The sequence below is a fragment of the Nicotiana attenuata genome, unplaced genomic scaffold (genome assembly GCF_001879085.1).
Source record: "Nicotiana attenuata strain UT unplaced genomic scaffold, NIATTr2, whole genome shotgun sequence".
Classification (NCBI taxonomy): Eukaryota; Viridiplantae; Streptophyta; class Magnoliopsida; order Solanales; family Solanaceae; genus Nicotiana; species Nicotiana attenuata.
Window position 1 is genome coordinate 69,535 of NW_017672423.1, and position 21,591 is coordinate 91,125.

At 39.6% G+C, this 21,591-nt stretch overlaps 1 protein-coding gene and 1 pseudogene across 2 annotated transcripts; one reads left to right on the forward strand and one right to left on the reverse strand.

Moving 5' to 3' along the window:
* The first annotated feature begins 398 nt into the window (after positions 1-398).
* Positions 399-3,986, forward strand: LOC109213138. Of its 2 annotated transcripts, none has more exons than XM_019376895.1 (3): positions 399-615; positions 2,032-2,685; positions 2,835-3,986. In XM_019376895.1, exons 2-3 carry the CDS (start codon positions 2,080-2,082, stop codon positions 2,994-2,996), a joined length of 768 nt encoding a protein of 255 aa, XP_019232440.1. In that variant the 5' UTR covers positions 399-615; positions 2,032-2,079; the 3' UTR covers positions 2,997-3,986. The 2 variants fall into 2 exon arrangements, with proteins under 2 accessions (XP_019232440.1, XP_019232441.1); XM_019376896.1 differs by having other exon boundaries at positions 2,036-2,685.
* Positions 3,987-5,457: 1,471 nt separating this feature from the next.
* Positions 5,458-16,276, reverse strand: LOC109213135 (annotated as a pseudogene).
* Positions 16,277-21,591: the final 5,315 nt, after the last annotated feature.

The window sequence follows — 21,591 nt, forward strand, 5'->3', positions numbered from 1 at the left end:
TAAACATGATATTAAACATTTGAGATCATGGAGGAAGATCATGGGCATGTTATGGAGGTGTGAGAGTTATAACTATAATGGTGAGAAGTAGTGGAAATTATCTACATAATGGAGAAAAGTAGTGAGAGTAACTTCTTTAGGAGTTATAGACATCCACTAATATAATTATAATATTTCATAACAAGCAACAATTTTGCTGTGTATGATAACTTATTTCATCTGGTTTGTCTTAATTGTGCTCCGATTGGTCTGCAATCTTGAATTGTTTACTACCTCTTTGTTTGGCCACGGCATTAATATTAACTTTTTGTTTAATCCCTTCGGTATCCCAGGTTTTTAAGGGAAAAAAGAAAATGAGGGGAGGAGGTGTGGGGGTGGGGGGGGGGATTGGTTTCAAACCGAAAATTGAAAGATCCAACCGATAAACCGAACTTATTTTGGTTCGGTATCGGTTGCAGAAACCGAAAACCGACAAGCCTTTATTTAGCGGGAAATAAGGAATGGAAAGCATTTGAGCGGGAATAAATAACAAGTGAGGCTTTAGTATAAAAGGAAACCCTAGAGTAACGAAGAGTAGTGCACAACGAAGGAGAAGAAGAAAGACTGTTAAGAGAGGTAATTTTTACTTTTTCTTCTGTAGCATCAGCCTCCATTTCTCTCTTATTTTTACCTTTTTCATTTTCTTTTTGTTATACCTGTCAAGTGAGGCTTTAGTATTTAGCATTTAGTGTAAACTCTAGTTCTTATCATAGTGCTTCTGGGTGGCGAATGATATAGTTCACTTTTACCCACCCTAACTATAATCTTATGATATTTGTGCATAATGTGATATGGTATTACTTTCTGTCCCTAAAATAATGATGCGATTGGAATTTTTGAGTTTAACTATCTAAAATTTTGGTGTGTTCTCGGGCATAGGCAAATCAACGATTCGCTTTGTTTTTATAGTTTAACTCATTAGACTTTTGAAATTATGGGTTCAAAATTTAATACTAAAACTTGGTATGGGTAAGAATTGCGTACACACTACCCCTCCAGACCCCACTTGTGTGATTATACTGTGTTTATTGTTGTTGTTGTTGTTGTTATAGTATTTTGTTAAATGTCTATTTTATATTCCATGTCTAAAATGCTGGGTTCAATTGAACTCTTTGTCTATGTGTCCACCCCTGCTCTCAGGGATCAGACTACTTAATTTTTACTGTATTTAATAAGATTTACAGAAGTACTACTATAAAATCACTAGTTTTATAGTAGCTAAAAATAGATAACTACTAATATGTAAAAGTTGCGGTTGAAGAAAAATTGCCGGTCTAGCATACGAAGGGTCAATTAAATTTGGTTATTTACATATTTAAATATTGTGTAAGAGTACTACTATAAATCACAACTCTTATAGCTAAGACCATCTTTAAAATCTTTCATAATTCACAATCAAGAAAAAAAATGATTCACCAAATAATAATAGTTCTTTTAAGAATTGAGACATAGGAGTAATGGCTTGAAAATCTTAGGTTCATATCCCAGTTAGCAGGCTGTTCTGATGAATTAGTGAATATTCACACGGACTGGTCCCTGCACACCATCATAAAGAGAATAAAACCGATGTATATCATCTATGCTTTCGGGAACAATGTTTAGTACTTTTGGACTTGTAAAAATGTGGTGAATGATGTTGTGCTGACTTGGTCTTATGTTTACATTTGGTGTTTTCATTTGATAAATGGTGGTATTTGGATGTTCATTTTGTATATCTTGAATCTGGAATGCATGTTTATGTTATTGTAATCATCCCTTGGATAATTATTTGTTGATTATTATACATCTTTGTCAACTATAACAGCATGGAAAACCTGTCCCATGTTCCCTTAATATTTAAAGTACCCGTGACCCCATGTCTGTATCTATGTTATTCAGACTTCATTCATATCTTGAACAATTGCATACTTCTTTATACTTCAACTGAAAGCCAGAAAATACTTTTATTCACATTATGGAGGTTCTTGACTAATTAGTTTTGACTCGGATCAGCTAGGCATTTGCTACATCAGTAGGGAGTCACCAGTTAACTGCTTTAAAATGGCTGACAAGCAAGAATCTAAGATTCTATTGAAGCTTTTGGTGGACAAAAAGAAGGATCAAGTTGTTGCAGCTGAAGCCAAAGTAGATTTTATGGACATACTCGTTAGCCTTCTCACTTTACTACTGGGAACAATAATACGACTCATTAAAGCAGAGGCTGGAGTTGTTGGTTGTATGAACAACTTGTACCAAAGTGTTGAAAACCTCAGTGAGGAAGATCTGTTCATAGAGCAATGCAAAACCATGCTGCTAAATCCAAGAAATCCCTATCCAAAGTATTGCATGAGGTTAAAAATGCACGTAGATGATACCGTCTTCGAGAAGTATTATGAGTGTTCAGATTGCTCAAAGCACAGCTATTTCATGAATGTTGCGTGCTCATGTGAAGGGAAGTTTACGAAAGAGAAGTTTCTGAAAAATTCAGTTGAAAATACTGTTGGCGACGAGTATGTCTTTCTCAAAGGAGGGATATCATTTTTAATCACTGATGATTTGCAAGTCAAATGTGCTTCTCCAAGCTCTCTTGTTCAGATTCTTTCTAATGTCGGCCTGAGTGATATGAATCAGGTTGAGGAAATGCATGTTGAAGTTGGCAAGAATGAGGTAATGTCTTTTACCATCGAATTAGTGACTCTACATTCTTGATATAAAATTATGCTTTCTGGTTATATGGTTGCTTTTACATGTTTTACTGTGATTCTCGTAGATTGCCATTTGTGGCTAGTAACATGATCCTTTTCTCGACCATTTAGGTGATTCATCTACTTGCTCGTTCATTTATCTCAAAGACTCCTTTGTCTGATGTGTTTCTGCCCAAGCAAAAACAAAAAAGAGCAAGAGTAGACACTATCTCAATGTCGGAGTTTGGAATTTTGTCATCCATTTCTGAAAATGGAGCCAGTAATAACACCTAGAACATAGAGCTGAAGATAACACTAAGGAAGTCTACAAACAAGGTCTTGTGTGCAGAGGCAGGCAATGAATTCGTTGATTTTCTCTTCAATTTCTTGACCATTCCTATAGGATCAATTGAAGATGCTCTAAAGGGGATTTCTGGGCTGGAATGCATTGATAACTTCTATAAAAGTGTGGAGATTTTAGATTCGAAATGGTTCAATACGCCTCCAAAAAGGAATTGTTACAGAAGTGAGGAGAATCTTAACGACAACCTGAAAACGATATTACTCAAGCCCGGTATTGCCCCTCACCATAAATCTGAGTATCAGCTGCTGCAGATTTCTGAAGCAAAATCAGAAATTTATAACTTGTATGATCCAAGGTATTATGATTTTCTAAGGAATAGTTATCGTCACAAGTTTCAAAAGTTTGCGAAGGAACCCTCCCTTTTCTACGTTATGGACAATTTGGAAGTGAGACCTTTGTCTTCTACATCAACTATTTGCTTACTCCAAGAACTGAATGTGCCCATGAATGATATTGAAGAGCAAATGATCAGTGTTGGCGAGTCGGAAGCATTGAGCTTGCTAAAGGCCTCTTTAACATCATCATCATCAGCTTTGACAGAGGGCCTAAATCACAAGTTGAAGAAGCAGATAGACGAAGATGTGAAGTGTAACTTGAAGAAACTTCCTCGGGCTGGTTAGCAAACACATAGATAACTCTGTGTCCCCTGTACGTCAAATCCTTGATGCAGAGTCAGGTGTTTTCAGATTGAATTAGATATGGATCACTTATTTGTAGTTTTATTATTTCACCAGTTTTAGAGGTTTCCTCAATAGATGATTAGTCCATGAAGTTAATTTTCTCCTATTGGTAAGAGGGTAATTCTATTTCCCTGGAATAGTTGCAAGCCACTCTAAAAGTAACTTCAGGGCTCAGTTTTTCCTGCCTCATGGTGAATCTTTATATTGTCCACCTAATCTTAGTACTGTTTTTATTTCTTCTATTTATTTTTCATTTCAATAGTTTTATCTAAGTGGGGCAATCTTCTTTTTTTCTTTTACGTCTAATTTCTAGTGGTTGTCTTACTTATTTTATCCAAGATTTGTATGTGTTTTATGTCTAAATGATTTATTCAGCATTCAAGAGTGTGACCTAGTGACGATGAAGATATATTGAAACTATACTAGGAGATTAGGGTTAAAATTCCAGCAGAGACTAAAATTTGGTTGTATCACCTTTTTTAACACAATTATTCCTTCCACTTACCCTTGGCAAATAGTGGACTAAGAATTAAAAGGATAATGAGTAAGATATACATATATACTTCCCATTTTAGGTAAATAGTGAACCAAGAAATGCCGGTGCTCTGATCTTGGCTACAGCACATGAATCAGATGTCTGGAAGTTGGCACAGAGGTGGTAATGATGTTGCTTTGGTTATTATTGTTAGATTTTCAATAAGCAATCTAGATTAAGGGATTTGCTCAATCGGCAAAGGTTGAGAGAATATGTCATAGATCATAGGTTCGAGCCAGCAAACTAACTTTGGTATTTAAGTGGAGAAGGATAGAGGTGTAGGCCCGTCATCCCCGAGTTTTGAAGGCTTGATTGGCCCAAAGAGTCGGCTCCAGACGGATTTCTGTCATAAAAGAAAATTAATGAGCTTCATTGAATCTACTAGCAGATATTAAGCATGTAATTGGACAAGAGTTTAAATTCTATTGATGGTGTGAAAGTAATTACATAATCAGGTTACTTAAAAAGCAATTACAAGTAATCCTTAACAATTAGTACTCTTTGTAACCTGGAAATAATGATAAGTTACATGTTATAATAGGTTAACTACACTGATAGTGTAAAAATATTCAAACTGCTGGTGTAAAAAGGGCAACCCGGTGCACTAAGCTCCCGTTATGCGCGGGATCCGAGAAAGGGCCGGACCATAAGGGTGTACCGTACGCAGCCTTACCCTGCATTTCTGCTGGTGTATATAACTTAAATCTATTAGAATCTTTTTTACTCGTTTTGATGTTATCGAATGTGCATTTTACTCGTTTTTCTCTGTCCAGATATTAAGACTGCTCACTTGTTCATACGAGAATTCTAGAGTCAACTTGTTTCTCTCCAGAAAGTCACTGCAAAGCCCCTGCGCCTATCAAAACTTTTGAATTTTACTGTCAATTCAGCTTTTGCTCTGGAAGTATCATTTTTAAATTCGCCTTATTTTTCTATGCTGCTAAAATTTTAAATTGATTCGTTGATGATTGGCAGATGTACTTATATATTCCACCAGGAAAAACTTTTATATAACTCAAACGAAATTCAGGTGCAGCATAAAAGGTGTAAGGTGAAGGGACTATAAGAGGATGGGCGTTGCGGCTAGCTGCATAATAGGCTCCAGCGTGAGCATGGGTACAACAATTTGCTAAGAGAGAACTCCATTCACTTTGTCTGTGCTTTTGCTGCAGTTGTCTAAGGAATTGTCAAATTCAAACACATCTGCAAAGCTCGGGGGGGAATCTCCTCGAGCTCGTTACACCATCTTATAACAAGTGTTTCAAGAAGGGAAAAAGATTCCTCTGAGGCATCTCACCTTGAGATACCTAAGCGATCCAGTTTTAACAACTTAAGTTTATGGAACGTGATATCTCCGAGGCACCACTCTTCTGATTGAAGTTCCTTTGACTCTCCCCCACCTTGGATCCCTTAATTTGAGATACTCCAGACTTGGTAGTCCCGCAAGGAAGGAAATCATGCATACAACGCTATTCGTGTATACTACCAGCTTCTTTAATCTTAAAAGGCAAGTGTAACTTGGATACAACTTGGGACGAGCAAATGGAAAGGCGAAGTATTTGAAGCTGGGTAAGACTCTCTAAATTGATACAAATCTGTGCAGAATCTTCATCGCCCCAAAAAGAGATGTCAAGTTCTTGAAGATTAGGACACCTCCGTAATAAGACATCCATGCTACCAGCATCACGAATTGGAAATGTAACTTGCCTTAATATCCTCAAATTTTCCAATTTAGAGGATTCTTTAAAGATCCGCTGCTTATTGTTTTCCAAATCAAAATCAGCCCAACTAATCGCAACATGCCTTAATTTTTTTCATTTTCCAAAACACCACTGGTAGGAACTTCAGGTAGATTAGTGGTTGCAATGTAGCTGACAACAAATATTCACTTTATAGGAACTCAAATCCAAGACCCTAAGAAGTCTCAAGAACGAATTACTCTTTCAGTGGTCATTATCACTGACCTCAAGTGTTGGTGGAAAGGCTTCCATGTTTTGAAAGGCTCATCAGTGAAATTGAAGATTCCAATTGGAAGGTTGAAACTGGCCCTTCATTGCTAACTCTGAAAGCTTAGTTACAATGGGGCCGTTCATCGTCCAAATTAAACTTTTCTTCTCTACTCCTCTGAAAGCAAAAGTGAAGAACTACATCATGAACCTGGCAGTGTTTGACTGTACCGTTATATCTTCTCTTTGAAACCATTACCACGTTACTGCTGACGAGATCCATCAAGTAATCTTCAGCTGCCTCTTCCAACCTCCCAGATTCAATGTTCTTCAGAAGCCTTCCGCGATCCATAAACTTATCAATTTAGACACTGGAATTCTCGTGTCCTCCCGAAACACCCCCATATAAAGAAGGCAGTGTCTTAAATAATCTGGTAAGTTATCATAACTTAACTGTATAGTTGAAAGACTATATCCTTCAGACTCACCAACATAGGAAACTAGAGCTTCTTTAACCTCATGCCACCAAGATTCTTCCATTTTCTTCTTTTTAATTATTCCAGCTGCCAAGACAACCATAAGAGGCAGTCCTTTGCATGTTTTTGCAACTTCTAGAATGACATCTTGTAGTTCAGGTGGGCAATCTTCCTGTTGGAACACTTTTTTCTGCAGCAATTGGCAACTCTCATCTAGTGGGAGGAATGGAAGAGAATAAGGATCACTATGGTACTTGACTTGCTTTCCTACTCCCTCAAGTCGAGTTGTTACTATTATTCTACTTCCATTTTCATCAGTTGGGAAAGACAATTGGAATGATATCTAGCTCATTTGTACCTCGTATCAGATATTGAATTATTTTTCTGTTTCATTCTCAAAGCTCACTATCTCCTCATCATTCAAAGAACTGCTATATTGAGTTGGCAGATGTTTCTATTGTATGGGTCAAAATCTGACCACACGTGGATTAGTGCTAACAGGAATGGTAAGAAGTCAACTAGGCCGTGGTCGTACCCACAAGGTGTAATAACAACGAATACCTCGGCCATTGCGGAGATCGAGCCATCAGAAAGCCTGTATGGTGAAGTAAATATCGTGGTATTCGAGGGGGGCCACGTGAAGTACAATCAAGGGATGAAGCATTCTGGTTAAGGACCGATGGACAAAAGGGAATACGGATAATATATATAGGAGGTAAGAAGACAAGAATTGATTGTCTTTGAGAGCTCTTTATAAATTGAATTGAGTACAGCCTTTGTGATTTCAGCGATCACCACCAACGGTGATAGGGTTGGTTTTCACTCGCTCACCAACAACGACCCTTTGGTTTTCACTCGCTCACCAAAGAAACGAACAATGACAACCTCTAGGACACACTGCTTCTCCAATATTTTTTGTCTCTCTTCTCTCTTTTGGGTACATAGTAAATCTACTAAAGTGAATTATAATACTTGTTAAGAGTAGAATAAAGAACTTATAGTTGGATAGACAATTGTATAAAAGGCTGCACTTTTCTTTATGAGTAGAGCTCCTTTTTATAGCTTTTTCAACTTGTCCTTGCATAATCCAAGAGAGTTTTGAAGATTCTCCCGATCTTTCTTGTAGCCGTTTTCTGATTTCTTCCTTGAATCTTGGAACAATATTTTCCCTTGATTTCTTGACCATTGGACGACTTTCCATCTAAATGTACAAAGAGATGCAGTCAAAGATCCTTGAGTAATTTTGATTGTCTTTCCTTGTTGTTGCATAATCCTGGTGCTTGTAGTATTAATGAGCCTTCCAATTCTTCCATGATTTGCTCACGAGTAATTTTCTTTCTAGGCTTTTAGACTCCTTTTTGATCTCCTTGAATCTTGGCTTCTATTGCACAAATAATCTTTTCTTTGTTGAACTTTCCTTTTTGAATGTTGTACCTCTGTGCTGCTGACCTCCTCTTGTTAAATGAGACTAGAATGTTTGTCCAGATTCATATATCCTTCTTGACAATATTTAGCCTTAATTATTTTCCATAAGAAAATAATCTCTCCTTGAGTCACATTAATGGAAATTGTAATATTTCACGTCTAATCCTTCTGCCTATAAAAAATGGATTCTCTTTATTAAACAACTCCTTTGGATTCTTGCCCTTTTCTTAGCAGATCTTGTCCCATATTTAACCTCATTCCATTCTCTGTGATTTTCTTCTTGGTTCTTGGAATATAATTTCTTACTATAATATTGTAGTAAGAATATTCGTTTCTTCCATACGTAGTAGATCTTGTTCAAAACTTTAGGAAGCATTCTTCCATAATTCTCCAATGTTCCTTTAGTAGGTCTTGAAAAATAATCTCTTTCCATAAAATAAATTGTACTATATTCATAATATATTTTCTTTCCATAGAAAATATATTCTTCTTATATTGGAAATATTCCTTTCTTGATCTTGTAGTATCTTTTCAATATAGTATCTTGCACAAAATAATAGATCTTCTCTAGGATTTTAGCAATCTTCTATTCAAGATATTTAAGAACTTTTCCTTCCATAATTTCCGTAGAGTCTTCTTCTGATATTGTAGTAAGCCATTCGATATTTGAAATATGGCTTTCAAATATTATTCCTTCAGGCGCTTGGAGATTGAATCTCTGAAAATAATCTTTCTCGATAAATTTATCACATGATATTCTTTTTCCCATATTTGTATGCATCTTTACCGGCATCTTCTTTCTTGAATAAAATTGTGCAAAAATAAAATTACCACAAGTAAATGTTCTTTGATTAATAATTATGTTTATTTGGTATCATCAAAATTAGTCTATGAAACCTTGGGCTAACACCTTTCCCCCTTTTACCGACTTACCAGGCCAAGGTAACAGGCAATTTCGTTTGGGTTTAACTTATCATGCTCTCTTTTTTGGTTCAGAACAGGAACACGAACATTCTCGCAAATACGCGAACAAGGAACAAACGCCACCAAACACACCGGGAAAATGTTCTATACCATCTTTAAGCAATGACCGAGCCAAGCCCTCTAAGCCGTGCCATACTACAAATAACAGAAACGGCTCAGAACGAGTTGACATTATTAAGAAGCAATCTTCGGAACCAGGGACTGAGCGATGGGCCCATGAAACGCACAGTATTCTCCAATAAAGAAAAGTTAAACAAATCGGGACTCACCCCGACGCACGGTACTCTCCAAGAAAGCGAAATTAAGCAAACCGGGACTCACCCCGACGCACGCATAAACAATATGGCGACGAGCAATGTTCTCCAATGAAAGTAATGCAACGGGTTACAATTTTGACCTCGCTCAAATTAACACCCTTACGGCCATCGGCCATCGCCAAACGGAAGGAAAGTTGAACCTCACTCGAATTTACAACGGATTACAATTTCGACCTCGCTCGAATTAACACCCTTACGGCCTGCGGCCAACACCAAACGAAAGGAAAGTTCGATCTCGCTCGAATTTACAACGGGTTATAATTTTGACCTCGCTCGAATTAACACCCTTACGGCCTTCGGCCATCGCCAAACGAAAGGAAAGTTCGACCTCGCTCGAATTTACAACTGGATAATTTTGACCTCGCTCGAATTAACACCCTTACGGCCTTCGGCCATCGCCAAACGAAAGGAAAGTTCCACCTCGCTCGAATTTACAACGGGTTACAATTTTGACCTTGCTCGAATTAACACCCATCGGCCATCGTCAAATAAAAGGAAAGTTCGACCTCGCTCGAATTTACAACGGGTTACAATTTCGACCTCGCTCGAATTAACACCCTTACGGCCATCGGCCATCGCCAAATGAAAGGAAAGTTCGACCTCGCTCGAATTTACAACGGGTTACAATTTCAACCTCACTCGAATTAACACCCTTACGGCCATCGGCCATCGCCGAGGGGAAGTAAATATTCGCCCACCCGAATCAACAAATCAAAGATTGACCCCGTTGAACTCATAACGGGTCATAGTTCAATCTCGCGTGATCTCGCCCCCTACCATTACTAAACTCGCCATGAAAGATTAACTTCGTCCAAGTTGGCAAGTCTAAATTCGACCTCGTTCGAATATATAAGTCAAGATTGACTTCGCCCAAATTGGAAACTCTAAGTTCGACCTCGCTCGAATATATAAGTCAAAACTGACTTTGCCTAAGCTGGCAAGTCTAAATTCGACCTCGTTCGAATATACAAATCAGGGTTGATTCCGCCCGAGTTGGAAAATCAGAAGTCAACCTCGCCCGAACTTGCAGATCCGAAGTGACTTCATTCGAGCTCACACAACGGAATCCGACTTCACTCGGACCAAGCAAGCTAGATCCGCCCTTATTCGAATTCCCAATTAAAAGACCAGGGACTCATTACGGAGAAATCCGAAAATCTTCTCCCCAAGAAAAAAAATCGGGAGAGAAGGAGAAAGAAAGTCAAGAGATAGATAAACGAAGGCGAATCAACTACTTTATTCAAATGTATGTGCGCAACAGTCGCGCCTTACAAAAGGCCAAAACAAGCCCTCAAGAAAAAGGTAAAAATAAACAACAAAGGAACAAAAAAAACTAAGTACAAGCTGCAACAACATTTCACTCGGCGTCATCTCCACCGTCGTTCTCTCCAGCATCCTCATCATCAGAAAGTCCATCCTTAACCTCAACGCCCTCACCAGCCTCCGGTGTCGCAGGGTCGTAACCACAGGAAATACGAGCCTCACGTGCCTTCGCCCGAACATCTTCAAAGGCGGCCTCAGGAACACTCCTAGACTCCCACAAACCCTTATGTATATCTTGTTGGGCCTCGGCATGAACCCATAACTCATAAAAGCGGCAGGGGACAATGGCAGAGGCAGATTCGACCTGAGCCAACAGTTGCGCCTTCTTGGCCTCAAGATCTGCGACCCGGTCTACCAGGCTCGAAGCTTCCCGGTCAATTTCACCAATAAGCTCGTCGAGCCGCGCCACCCTCAGTGTGGCCGTCGCCCTCTCAGATTCCTGCTCGGACTTGAGGACACGGATAGTGTCCTCTAGTGCCACCGCCCTCGCCAAAGCCGACACTCGAGCATCCTCGGCTCTCTCCATCTCGGCCACTTTCTTTTCTAGCTCGGCCACCTTCTCCGTCCATTCTGCACTCAGAGCGTCGACCCTAGTAGCATTTTGTTCAAGCTCAGCTCATAAAGACAGCACATTCGCCTGAAGGTCCTCGCACTCCGCGGCAACCCCTTTTCTCACCTCCAGCTCTTCGTCCTTGGCATGAAGCAGCTCCTCAAGCTCACTGCATCTGCGAATAGACCGCATCAGTTCCTCATCTCTTTTCTCCAACTGTTCCCTGATGGACTGGGTACTAGCACCTGTTCTGCGCTGCTCGTGCATCTCACGGCATCTGTTGCGATACCGCCGATACTTCTCGGTCATTTTTAGAAAAATCTTGGCCCGCGTCTCAGCCCTACGAGCACTCTCGATCTCCAGCATGTAAGTCTAAAAAAGAGAGGGAAGAAAGAGTCAGTGTAAAACAAAGGTCACAAAACGAAGAAAGCAAAAGGGAACTCACCCTAAAGGCCATCGCTGCCACACCGCGCGACAACCCAAAATCGCTGACCTCTTGAAGAGACTCGCTCTCAGCGGCGGAGCATAGAAGATCGAACCGTGGCACCAAATCGACCGTGTCTTGCAAGAGGTTGAGATCCGACAGAATTTCGAGTATTCGGGAAGGGCCTTCCGTTCTTACCACAGCTCGGGTAAAACCCTCCTCGAACATCTTCATGTCCTCAGGGTCAATGTCGGATTCGGATTCATAATCCTCAACCATGACGCCCTTCTCCCTCTCATTGGCCGAAGAAGGGGTGCGGCTCGGCCGAGATGACGATGGTCTGCTCGGAACAACAACAACAGCCTCAGAACTCCGTCCCTCCATCACAATAACCTCTTGAACGCTCACAACGGGCGTCGCCTCCGTATCCAGGTTGGCACCACCGTCGGTCTCAGGTGTCGTCGAAGCAAGGTCGCCCCTCGAGGGTGTTTCGGCTAAAGAAGCCCCTTCCAACACTACCCTTCGCCTCTTCGATGGGGCCTCTCCACTACCGACGCGGTAAGATTCGCCCGTTCAACGGACTGCGAGAACCGAAGTCTCCGATTGAGGAGTAACCCAAAGCATACAGCTTCGGCCGCGGGCGCGATCCGACGAGCAGCCAGACTTTCTACGCCCTCACCTGCAGTAGCTCTTGGTGCGGGCCGGGTAGAGGGCACCGATTGACGGAATGCGAGGAGCCCTCGTCCTTCTCACTCATCTCCGACCCGTCAGTAAGGAGGGATTTGATCACATAACGACAAGTTAAAAAAAAACTTTGAAGTAGAGAACACAATGAAACCACAACGAACCAACTCACCAGTAAGCGGCTTGCGCCCAAACTTCTCATGGAAAGACGCCCACTCACGAATCCCCGTTGTATCGGGAAGAATTGCGCTCACCCACTNGGGGGGGGGGGGGAATTGCGCTCACCCATTCGCGGATATCGGCAACTAGCGGGGGAGGTAGTCTCTCGGCTACAAAAACAAAAACAAATCCTCAGTGAAGTCGTTAAAGGGAGACAACCGACGACCATCTTAAGGAAAATTTCACAAAGTAAACGGAAAGGAAAACTAACGAGCGAAATTCCACGTCTCAGGAAACTTCGCCGGGTTCGATACGACATGCTCTGTTCAGACATAGAAGTAGTTTTCCTAGAAGCGGTGGCTGGTCTTGTCATCCATCTTCAGCACCAAACTCTTGGTTCCTCGATGACGCATATGAATCATCGTACCCTGAAGAAAATGGGGGGCGAAGAGGTGGAGCATGTGCCCTAGAGAAATTACTCGGCCGGCCAGCTCTGCGTACTTGATGAGCATGAGGAAAAGCTTATACGCATATGGAGAGAGTTGAGCCGGGCACACCTCATAAAAATGGCAGAAATCAACCACCAAGGAAGGAAGGGGAAGCGTGTACCCAATGACGAAGGGATACGTGTAAAACGCGCAATAGCCCGGGCGATGTAAATGCACTATATCCTTATCCGCCGGCACCATTTCAATATGATCGGGGATCCCGCATTTAGCTTTGAACGCCGTGATCTGCGCAATATCCATCGTGGAAGGAACGGGCTTCGGTTCATCTCCGGCAGGGCTGTCAAAAATCGGTCCTCGCCTTCCCTGGGCGGGGAACCACCTCATCCACTGTCGGAAACCCCTCATCTTCCACCACTTCCACTCCCTCTTCGAGTAGGGGTACGTCGTTCTCCGACACCGGAGCACCTACAGCTTTATCAGAGTGGGAAGAAGTACTAGCCATTTATTTTCTTTGATCGAAAGAAGCAAAGATGATAAATGAAAAAGACAATGGTCACTACAAAACCTAGCAGAAGCAGAGATATGAGAGATTAAGGAAAGAGGAGAAGACTCTTGAAATTCTCTCTTAAGCAATTGAAAAACGTAACGTTCAAATGAGGAGCTCCCCCCTTATTTATAGGGGTACAAATGCCCTGAGCAGGAAAACCAAGAGCCACCAGTTAGAAAACGGAAAGGGCACATGAAACGACACAATACCTAGAAAACGTGCGCCATAATGACGCATTGGGAATATTGATGACACCCTGAACTGACGTGACGATCCAATCTTGAACTGACGTAACGGTCCGACGCGATTCTCGAAGCGTTACGTCGCTACCTCGCCATGAGGTTCTCGCCCCTCGCATAAAGCATTCAGATTTCTCCCAGTTTTTGAATCAATAGGGTCCGCCCATCGAGCTCGCCAATAGGTAGGGGTGTTCATGGTTCGGTTTGGATCGGTTTTTCCCTAAAAAGAAACCAAACCAAGTAAGTCGGTTTTTCAAATATTAGAACCAAACCAAACCAATTAAGTCGGTTTTTCTCGATTTGGTTTATGTCGGTTTTTCGGTTTTTTGTTAGTTTTTTTCTTAAATATAAGACATACAATACCAAACACATATACCAGCGACCACATTTTCAATGTAACACTATCAAATCAATTGCCCTTTGAGAAATCTATTATTTACCAAGATATATTGATGATAATTGAATCAAATAGTGATGGATAATTTAAGGACTCAATTAAAAATATATTATTTTTAACACAAAATGGATTCTTACACTAAACAAAAGAAAACTACCAATTAAACTAGAATGTAAAGGTAAAGAACTATATTAAAAGTGCAAACTATTAATATTTACCATAAAATTTTGAAACTTTGTATAAAAATATGCATATATAGGTGTAATAATAATTTTGAAATTGCTACTCCTATAGTTGGTTTGGTTCGTTTTTTTTTTTATTAAAACCAAAACCAAACCAAATTTGGTCGATTTTGAAAATTCAAAACCAAAACCAAACCAAACCAAAAAGCATCCGTTTTTTTGGTCGGTTTGGTTTGGCTTTCGGTTTGGTTCGGTTTTTCGGATTTTAATGAACACCACTACCAATAGGCGACCCCAACGGTCAGAGGGACTAACTGTATGGGTCAAAATCTGACCACACGTGGATTAGCGCTAACAGGAATGGTAAGAGGTCAACTAGGTCGTGGTCGTACCCACAAGGTGTAATAACAATGAATACCTCGGCCACTGCCGAGATCGAGCCATCAGAAATCCTGTATGGTAAAGTAAATATCGTGGTATTCGAGGGGGCGACGTGAAGTACAATCAAGGGATGAAAGCATTCTGGTTAAGGACCGATTGACAAAAGGGAATACGGATAATATATATAGGAGGTAAGAAGACAAGAAAAGGGGGCTTCCTCTCCTAGGAGAAGAACGGAGACCAAGAAAAGGCTTAGATAGCAAATACAAATCTCCGTAATCGTGATTATTGAATCAAGGAAAATAGATCTTGTTACTGTCAATGGCATTCCATCTTTTCTGTTTTTATCACCACATTACGGGATGATATGTCAAGAATGTAAGCCTATCATATATATTTGACATCTTATATGATACCAGAAAATTTATAAGTTTGATTATTTCTGATTCTCTTACCTGATGTGCTTAGATCTAGATTTAATTATCCTTGGCTAAGATTTATCCTCTATTTTCTTCATTAATTAGTTTAACAAAGAGCTCAATACTTTTTGGTCAAACATGTATCACATAGCAAGGTTTAAGAGAAAGGTCCTCTGACCACATCTCAGTCACCTCCACACTAATATGTTTGATCTCTTCAATGACTGTAGGAAGTGAGCAGAAGAGATGCCAAAGAGAATTATATTGAGAAAGTATAGAGTCAATGAACACTTCAGCTTCATATGCCAAATTGATAGTTCGCCTCTGAAAATCTTTAAGAATTTCATGCTCATGCTGCACCTTTGCGACATCTCTTATAATGGATGTTAGATATGAGAGTTCTTTTTGTAAAATACCAATATGAGACTTCAACATGACCAAACCTAATTCAGATTTCAACATCTCATCCAACTTCCTTGAAAGAGAATCCAAAAAGCTGACCCACATTGTCAGCCATGAACTGAATTAGAGTCTCCAGACCGTCCAGCTTCTCAAGGGCGACGTAACCCTTTATCTCCGTGGCATATAAGTATCTCAAAAATCTCATTTTCTTTTGAATGATTTTCACTTGCATTAAAAATTGATTTAACGTGAGGATTTGTTGATTTGCTAAACAAGGGTCAGACAGTTCTAGTTCCAGGCCTATGAGTACATCATATACATTCTCTTAAACGCATTCCATATATTCCGACAGATAGGAACCATTCAACTCACAGTTGTACCTTAAACTTGTATTACCTTCAGTGAATTCTAGAAAATGAGATACTAGCCTTTCCACATTAAGATTAGTTTTGCACTCATTAGGAATTTCACCAAAAACTGAGTGAAGCATTTCCACAATCGATCGGGCCTTCTTTCTGATTTTGACTAAGGAATCAGGCAAAATAACTTGATGGTACTTTTTAAAGGTTCTCAAAAATCTTAGTTCCATTTCAAGTGTCTCAATTTGATCAATCTTGACGATGTTTAGATCACCTCCACTCTTGATCCTTCTTAATGGATTTAATATATCCTCAATTTCGCTACGAGCCATTTTCTGTAGATAATTTTTATAAGTCCTGCAAGTTCACCAAACTTTTGGAAAATTAGTTACATTAAGATTAGCATTTTTATTCATATCTTACAAAATTACCATTTTTTGCTTTCTACTATAAATGTTGCTTCGACTTCACTTTCCATGATGATAGGTCCTGTTTTTTGTGTGGATATTCATTTTTGTGATTGCTCTTTATTTTGCCTACGATATTTAGTAAGGGGATTTGAAAAGATTTGGTTTCTATGTGCGGAAATCGTATAGTGAGGTCCATTCATAGACGAAAAAGAAAACTTGTTTTGTTTAGTAGTGGAGAAAGTAGCAATGGTTGGACAAAATGATCTTCAGGATAAAATCACAAAGTCAAAGTAAGGGGTAGAACGGTTTCCTTATAGTTTTTATAGTAGGTCAATCATTACCAAACTAGTGAATAATGAGCAACATAGTTAGTTTGAGATGTTGTCACGACCCAAAATCCCACCATAGGTGTAGTGATGGCACCTAATCTCTGAGACTAGTTAAGCCGATTACTTATAACAGTTAAGCCAGTTAAACATGATGTTTTAAAGCATAGTTCAATATAAAATACCGAAATAAAGGTGAAACAAGGCTACACGACCATAATCACAACAATTATCCCAAGACTAGGTAATAAGAGTCACAAACTCTAGCTGAATATATAGAAATATCTTCAGATAAAATACAATATTGTTCGGATATCGAATTAACAGTACAATCAAAAGGAAAAGGACTCCAAGGGATTGCGACGACCAAGCAGCCCTATCTTGAATCCTCGCGATCGAGAAGCTAACTCTGCCTGAGTCCGTTATCTCCTATACCTGGATCTGCACAAAAATATGCAGAAATGTAGTATGAGTACACCACAGTGGTACCTAGTAAGTATTAAGACTAACCTCGGTGGAGTGGTGACGAGGAACAAGTCAAGAAACCTACTAGTTATAATAACCTGTGCAGCAAATAATGTATAAAGCTAATAATGGAATCAATAAATAGTAAATGAAAACAAGGAATAAACATGTGATATAACTGTAAAGTATTCTGAACACCATTAAGTACTAGTGAAACCAATTAAGGAAAAACAATGACAACCGAATACTTAAACCGTTCTAACACAAGTTTCACAACAGAATTACTCCGAGACACCTCATATCATAAACATCAGTCACGAGTCTCAACCCACAAATCATGTACTCACGGCACCTTGTGCGCACATTATTAATCACAACCGCACGGACAACTCACGTGCCAATATCTCAATCCGCCCTGCATGGTCACTGGCTCACAATCACAATCCGTCTGGCGTGGTCACATGCTCAATACCAAAATCTGCCCGGCATGGTCACATACTCACTGTCACAATCCGCCGGCATAATCACTTGCTCAATATCAGACGAAAGCAAATAATACAAAAATACATATGCATGATCAATAAATGTCAAGTTTAATATTCCTGAACTGGTATAAGTGGCATGCGACAGTGTATGCTTGTGCGAGTGTACTATTACAGTCCAAGTCAATAAGTAATATCAAAGACATCGAGTAGCTCACTGAAAGCAACACAACAAGTCACATAAGGTGCATGACATACACAAGGAAAATCACACCATCACATGAATATCATCAACATAATATCCCCCAGGCCATCATATATCATCCCTGACATAGCCACACTTATCTTTCTATATTGATAAAATCATAATAGCCACCCATATTGCTTCTCCCAAATATTTAATATAATAGCCACTCGTATCACTCCGATAGCCGCTGATCACGCCCAACTATGCCTCCTAAGAGGTCGAGCGATCGTTGTAAATATAATCCTGTTTACAAGTCCGGACTCGAATCCCATAGGAAATTAACCTACTAATCACAACCACTAATTTTGCAAGAATTCAAGTAATCAACCTTCAAAAATATTGAATAATGAGTTGATTGATTACTAACTAAAAGCAAGGTAATTAAAAAGCTGTAATTTTAATACTAACAAAGCAAATGTAGGGTTTTGATTTTTCTTATTGTCGGAACCTCCCTTGCTGCGTTTCCTATAAATTCACCCAAGTATTCTCTACCGATTATGAGTACTTTGAGTGTGTAGCTCTCTCTCGAGCAACTACCACAATTTACTAGACGTATTCTCTCGAACTACGCAAGCTAGCACTAATTCACTGCTCACTATGATCGCGCCAAGGTTTCATTATCTCTAATCCCGCCGTTAAACCCTCCGTATTGATCTCTCAATTACGTTAGGAGTGGTGTTGTTCAACAACTACCTAAATGCGTACTCTCTCTCGAGCAGTACACACTAAATAGGCACAGTCAATTGAGGGCCCTTCAACCAACAACAATAATAATATAGTTGAACAAGTAGAGAAAAACAAGGGGCAAATTTATATTAAACGCAGTGAAAAGATCATCCTTCAATAGGTTACATCAAACCATAGATGATAATTTAGCTACTCATAATTGTTTGCACAAATACAAGATTAGAATTCATAATAATGGAAAATTAGGAAGAAAGAGGAAAAAACGTGAAGTTAAATCTTCCTCCTTGCTCCAAGCGTGTTCTTACCTCTCCTAAGTCTTCTCTCCCTTCAAAAAGTGGCTAACTCTCATATTTATATGGTTTAGGATTGGGTTGGGCCGAAATTCCTTCTCCTAATTCGGATCGGAAAAGTTCTGCCCCAGTCCCGATTTGGTGAAGTGACCCTCACTTCGCTGTCCAGGACTTTCCTGATTTCTTCTGCTTCGGTCCCAGTCTGGCAAAGTGAACCTCGCTTCGCTGTCCGGGACTTTTATCTTCACCTCTTTTTCACCAATTTTCTTCCATTTGATCCTTTTCCATGAAATTTTGCTCCTACACATAAGAAATACGTAATGAGTGTATTTTCACTTCAAAAGCGATGTGAACTTCTGCAACTCACACACGAAATAACACACAAACAAACTCAAAACATGCACTTTTCATCCTTTATCACCACCCCACACTTAAACTCTTGCTCGTCCCCGAGCAACTTAGAAGTAAGCACATAAGCAAGAACCACCTTTCAAACATACTCAAGCATCACACCAGTGACAATGGTTTATATCAACGCTTAGAACCCAGCATATGCACTCTTCATACCTTTATTCAAGTTTTAAACTCATGCCAAGATCATTTAAAATATTCATGTGGCTCTTTCTAACATCCTCGCCTCAAAATTTGACTCTAATGCATTCCATACTATGACTCACTTCTGTGCCAACTCAAAAATCAAGATCTCTACCAATCCCTTGCAAATCATGTGCCCTCGCCAACAAACCAGAGAGAGAAAGTAGTCCACAAACTCAGTATAAGTTCAAGTATAGTTTAAGGACTCAAATATAGAAAGAATTTGCTCACTCTCACAAAGAAACTCTTATTCCACCCAAGTTAATACCATAGGCCTGCCGTAGTGTAAGTCTCTACTAAGTTAAGCTCATAAAGTCTAGGATCAAGTAGGACTTTATAGGTTATAATGTAGGCTAAGGGACGGGTAGGATATATTTGAGACGATAGTGACTAACTCTCCTAAGCACTTTAATACACTACACTTTGCTTTTAATCACCTTCTTGTCATGACCAATTCAATGTCTTGCCATGAAACCATACAAATTTAGGCCCTTCTTCATTAAGCACATCAACGTAGAGATATTTACTAGCCCAGACAAAGATATAAGAGGTGTTATTTTTTCTTTTTTTTTACTCTCCTTAATTTGGTATTTTCGGCTAGAATCTTTTTTTGTTTGTATACAAGTGCACCTTTTTGGCCTTTCTATGGTGCCACTCAAAATCTAACCACTCTCTTTCTTTACTCTTCTAGCTACTTAAATGCTTTCGGAGGTAAAAGTTCGATTTGATTAAGAACACACGGGATTCGGCTTGTAATGTGGTTACCAAAGAAAGGGTCTACAGGCTCAAAAGGGGTGACTACGAATAATATTAGCATTGGTGGGCAAATAGGCTAACTAGTCAATCAAATGAAGTCTATATCACCTCCCAAACTTACAACACTTAATCATTTCGCTTTGACTCACACACGGGGCAAGTTCTAGACTCACAAGGATGGCACAGAGTACACTAAAGTCTCACCTCACACAATGCACATGACTCACTTAGGACGGCTCGGGCCTGACACTCGAGTTAAAGCAACTAGCACAGTCATCATAAACTTTCAGCACACAGAAATTAATTACAAGAGTCTAGAGATAAGCCTCGGTGTCAAAAGAAAGCCACACATATTTTCAAGGCATGTCAAAAGCACAAATTACTCAAGCTTCTTATAATTCCATTCAGTTCAACCAGAAAACAAAATAAAAGAGAAACAAAAATATCTTTTAGTATTTTTCTTTAGACTATAATCCCTCAAGAAATCTGTCTAGGTAATCCATCTTCGGGAAAAGTCCACAATTCTTTACAAAGTTTGAAAAAAAAAATCTACCCGGTTCAAGAAAATGGCATCCTCGGGAAAGAACCGTGGTTTAAAGAAAACCCAGGATTAATCCACTGTAAGTTGGTATTTTACCAACTTATCTTGTCTTTAAACCTATATTTTTGCTATGTTTGAGTGATAAAATCCCGTGTTTAATGCCATTTACTTCTATATTACAGGTTCTATGTGATTTAGAGGTGATCTTGAGGAAACCAAGTGAAACGAGTCAAAAAAGAAGCTAAAAAGAAGAAAATCTGGAAAAGGGCTTCAGTTGTCGCAAATGCGACATGATCCTGGGAATTGCGAAGAAATCAGTGCTAGGAATTGCGAGTAAAGCATGGGAAATGTGAAGGAAGACCAGTTAGGCAGCCTTCACAAATGCGATGAAGACTTCGCTAATGCGAAGTCAACCCAAGCAGTCAACCTTTGCGAATGCGAAGCATCGATCGCAAATGCGAGGTGGAGCAGTATAGGCATAGTTCGCAATTGCGAACATATGTTCGCAAATGTGAAAATCGAGCAGCAGACCTGGGCAATTCTGGAATTTCACATTTTTTGGCCCCAAACCATTTAATACCCGACTTAACTCATTTGTAAAATATCTTTGGCAGAATCTTTGGCTTATTTTCAGTCTCAAACACTAGAGAGAACAAGTTTTGGAAGCTAGGGTTTGCACACACACTTTGGTCTTGAAGATTTGAAGATTGTGGTTAAGAATTTCTTACCCATTTATGTTTATTTCTTCATTTCCTTGCTTTGTATTGTATATCTAAGTGTGTAGTATTTTATCCAACACTTGAATCTTGTTTATGGAAATAATCATATTTAAAGTGTGGATTAAATACC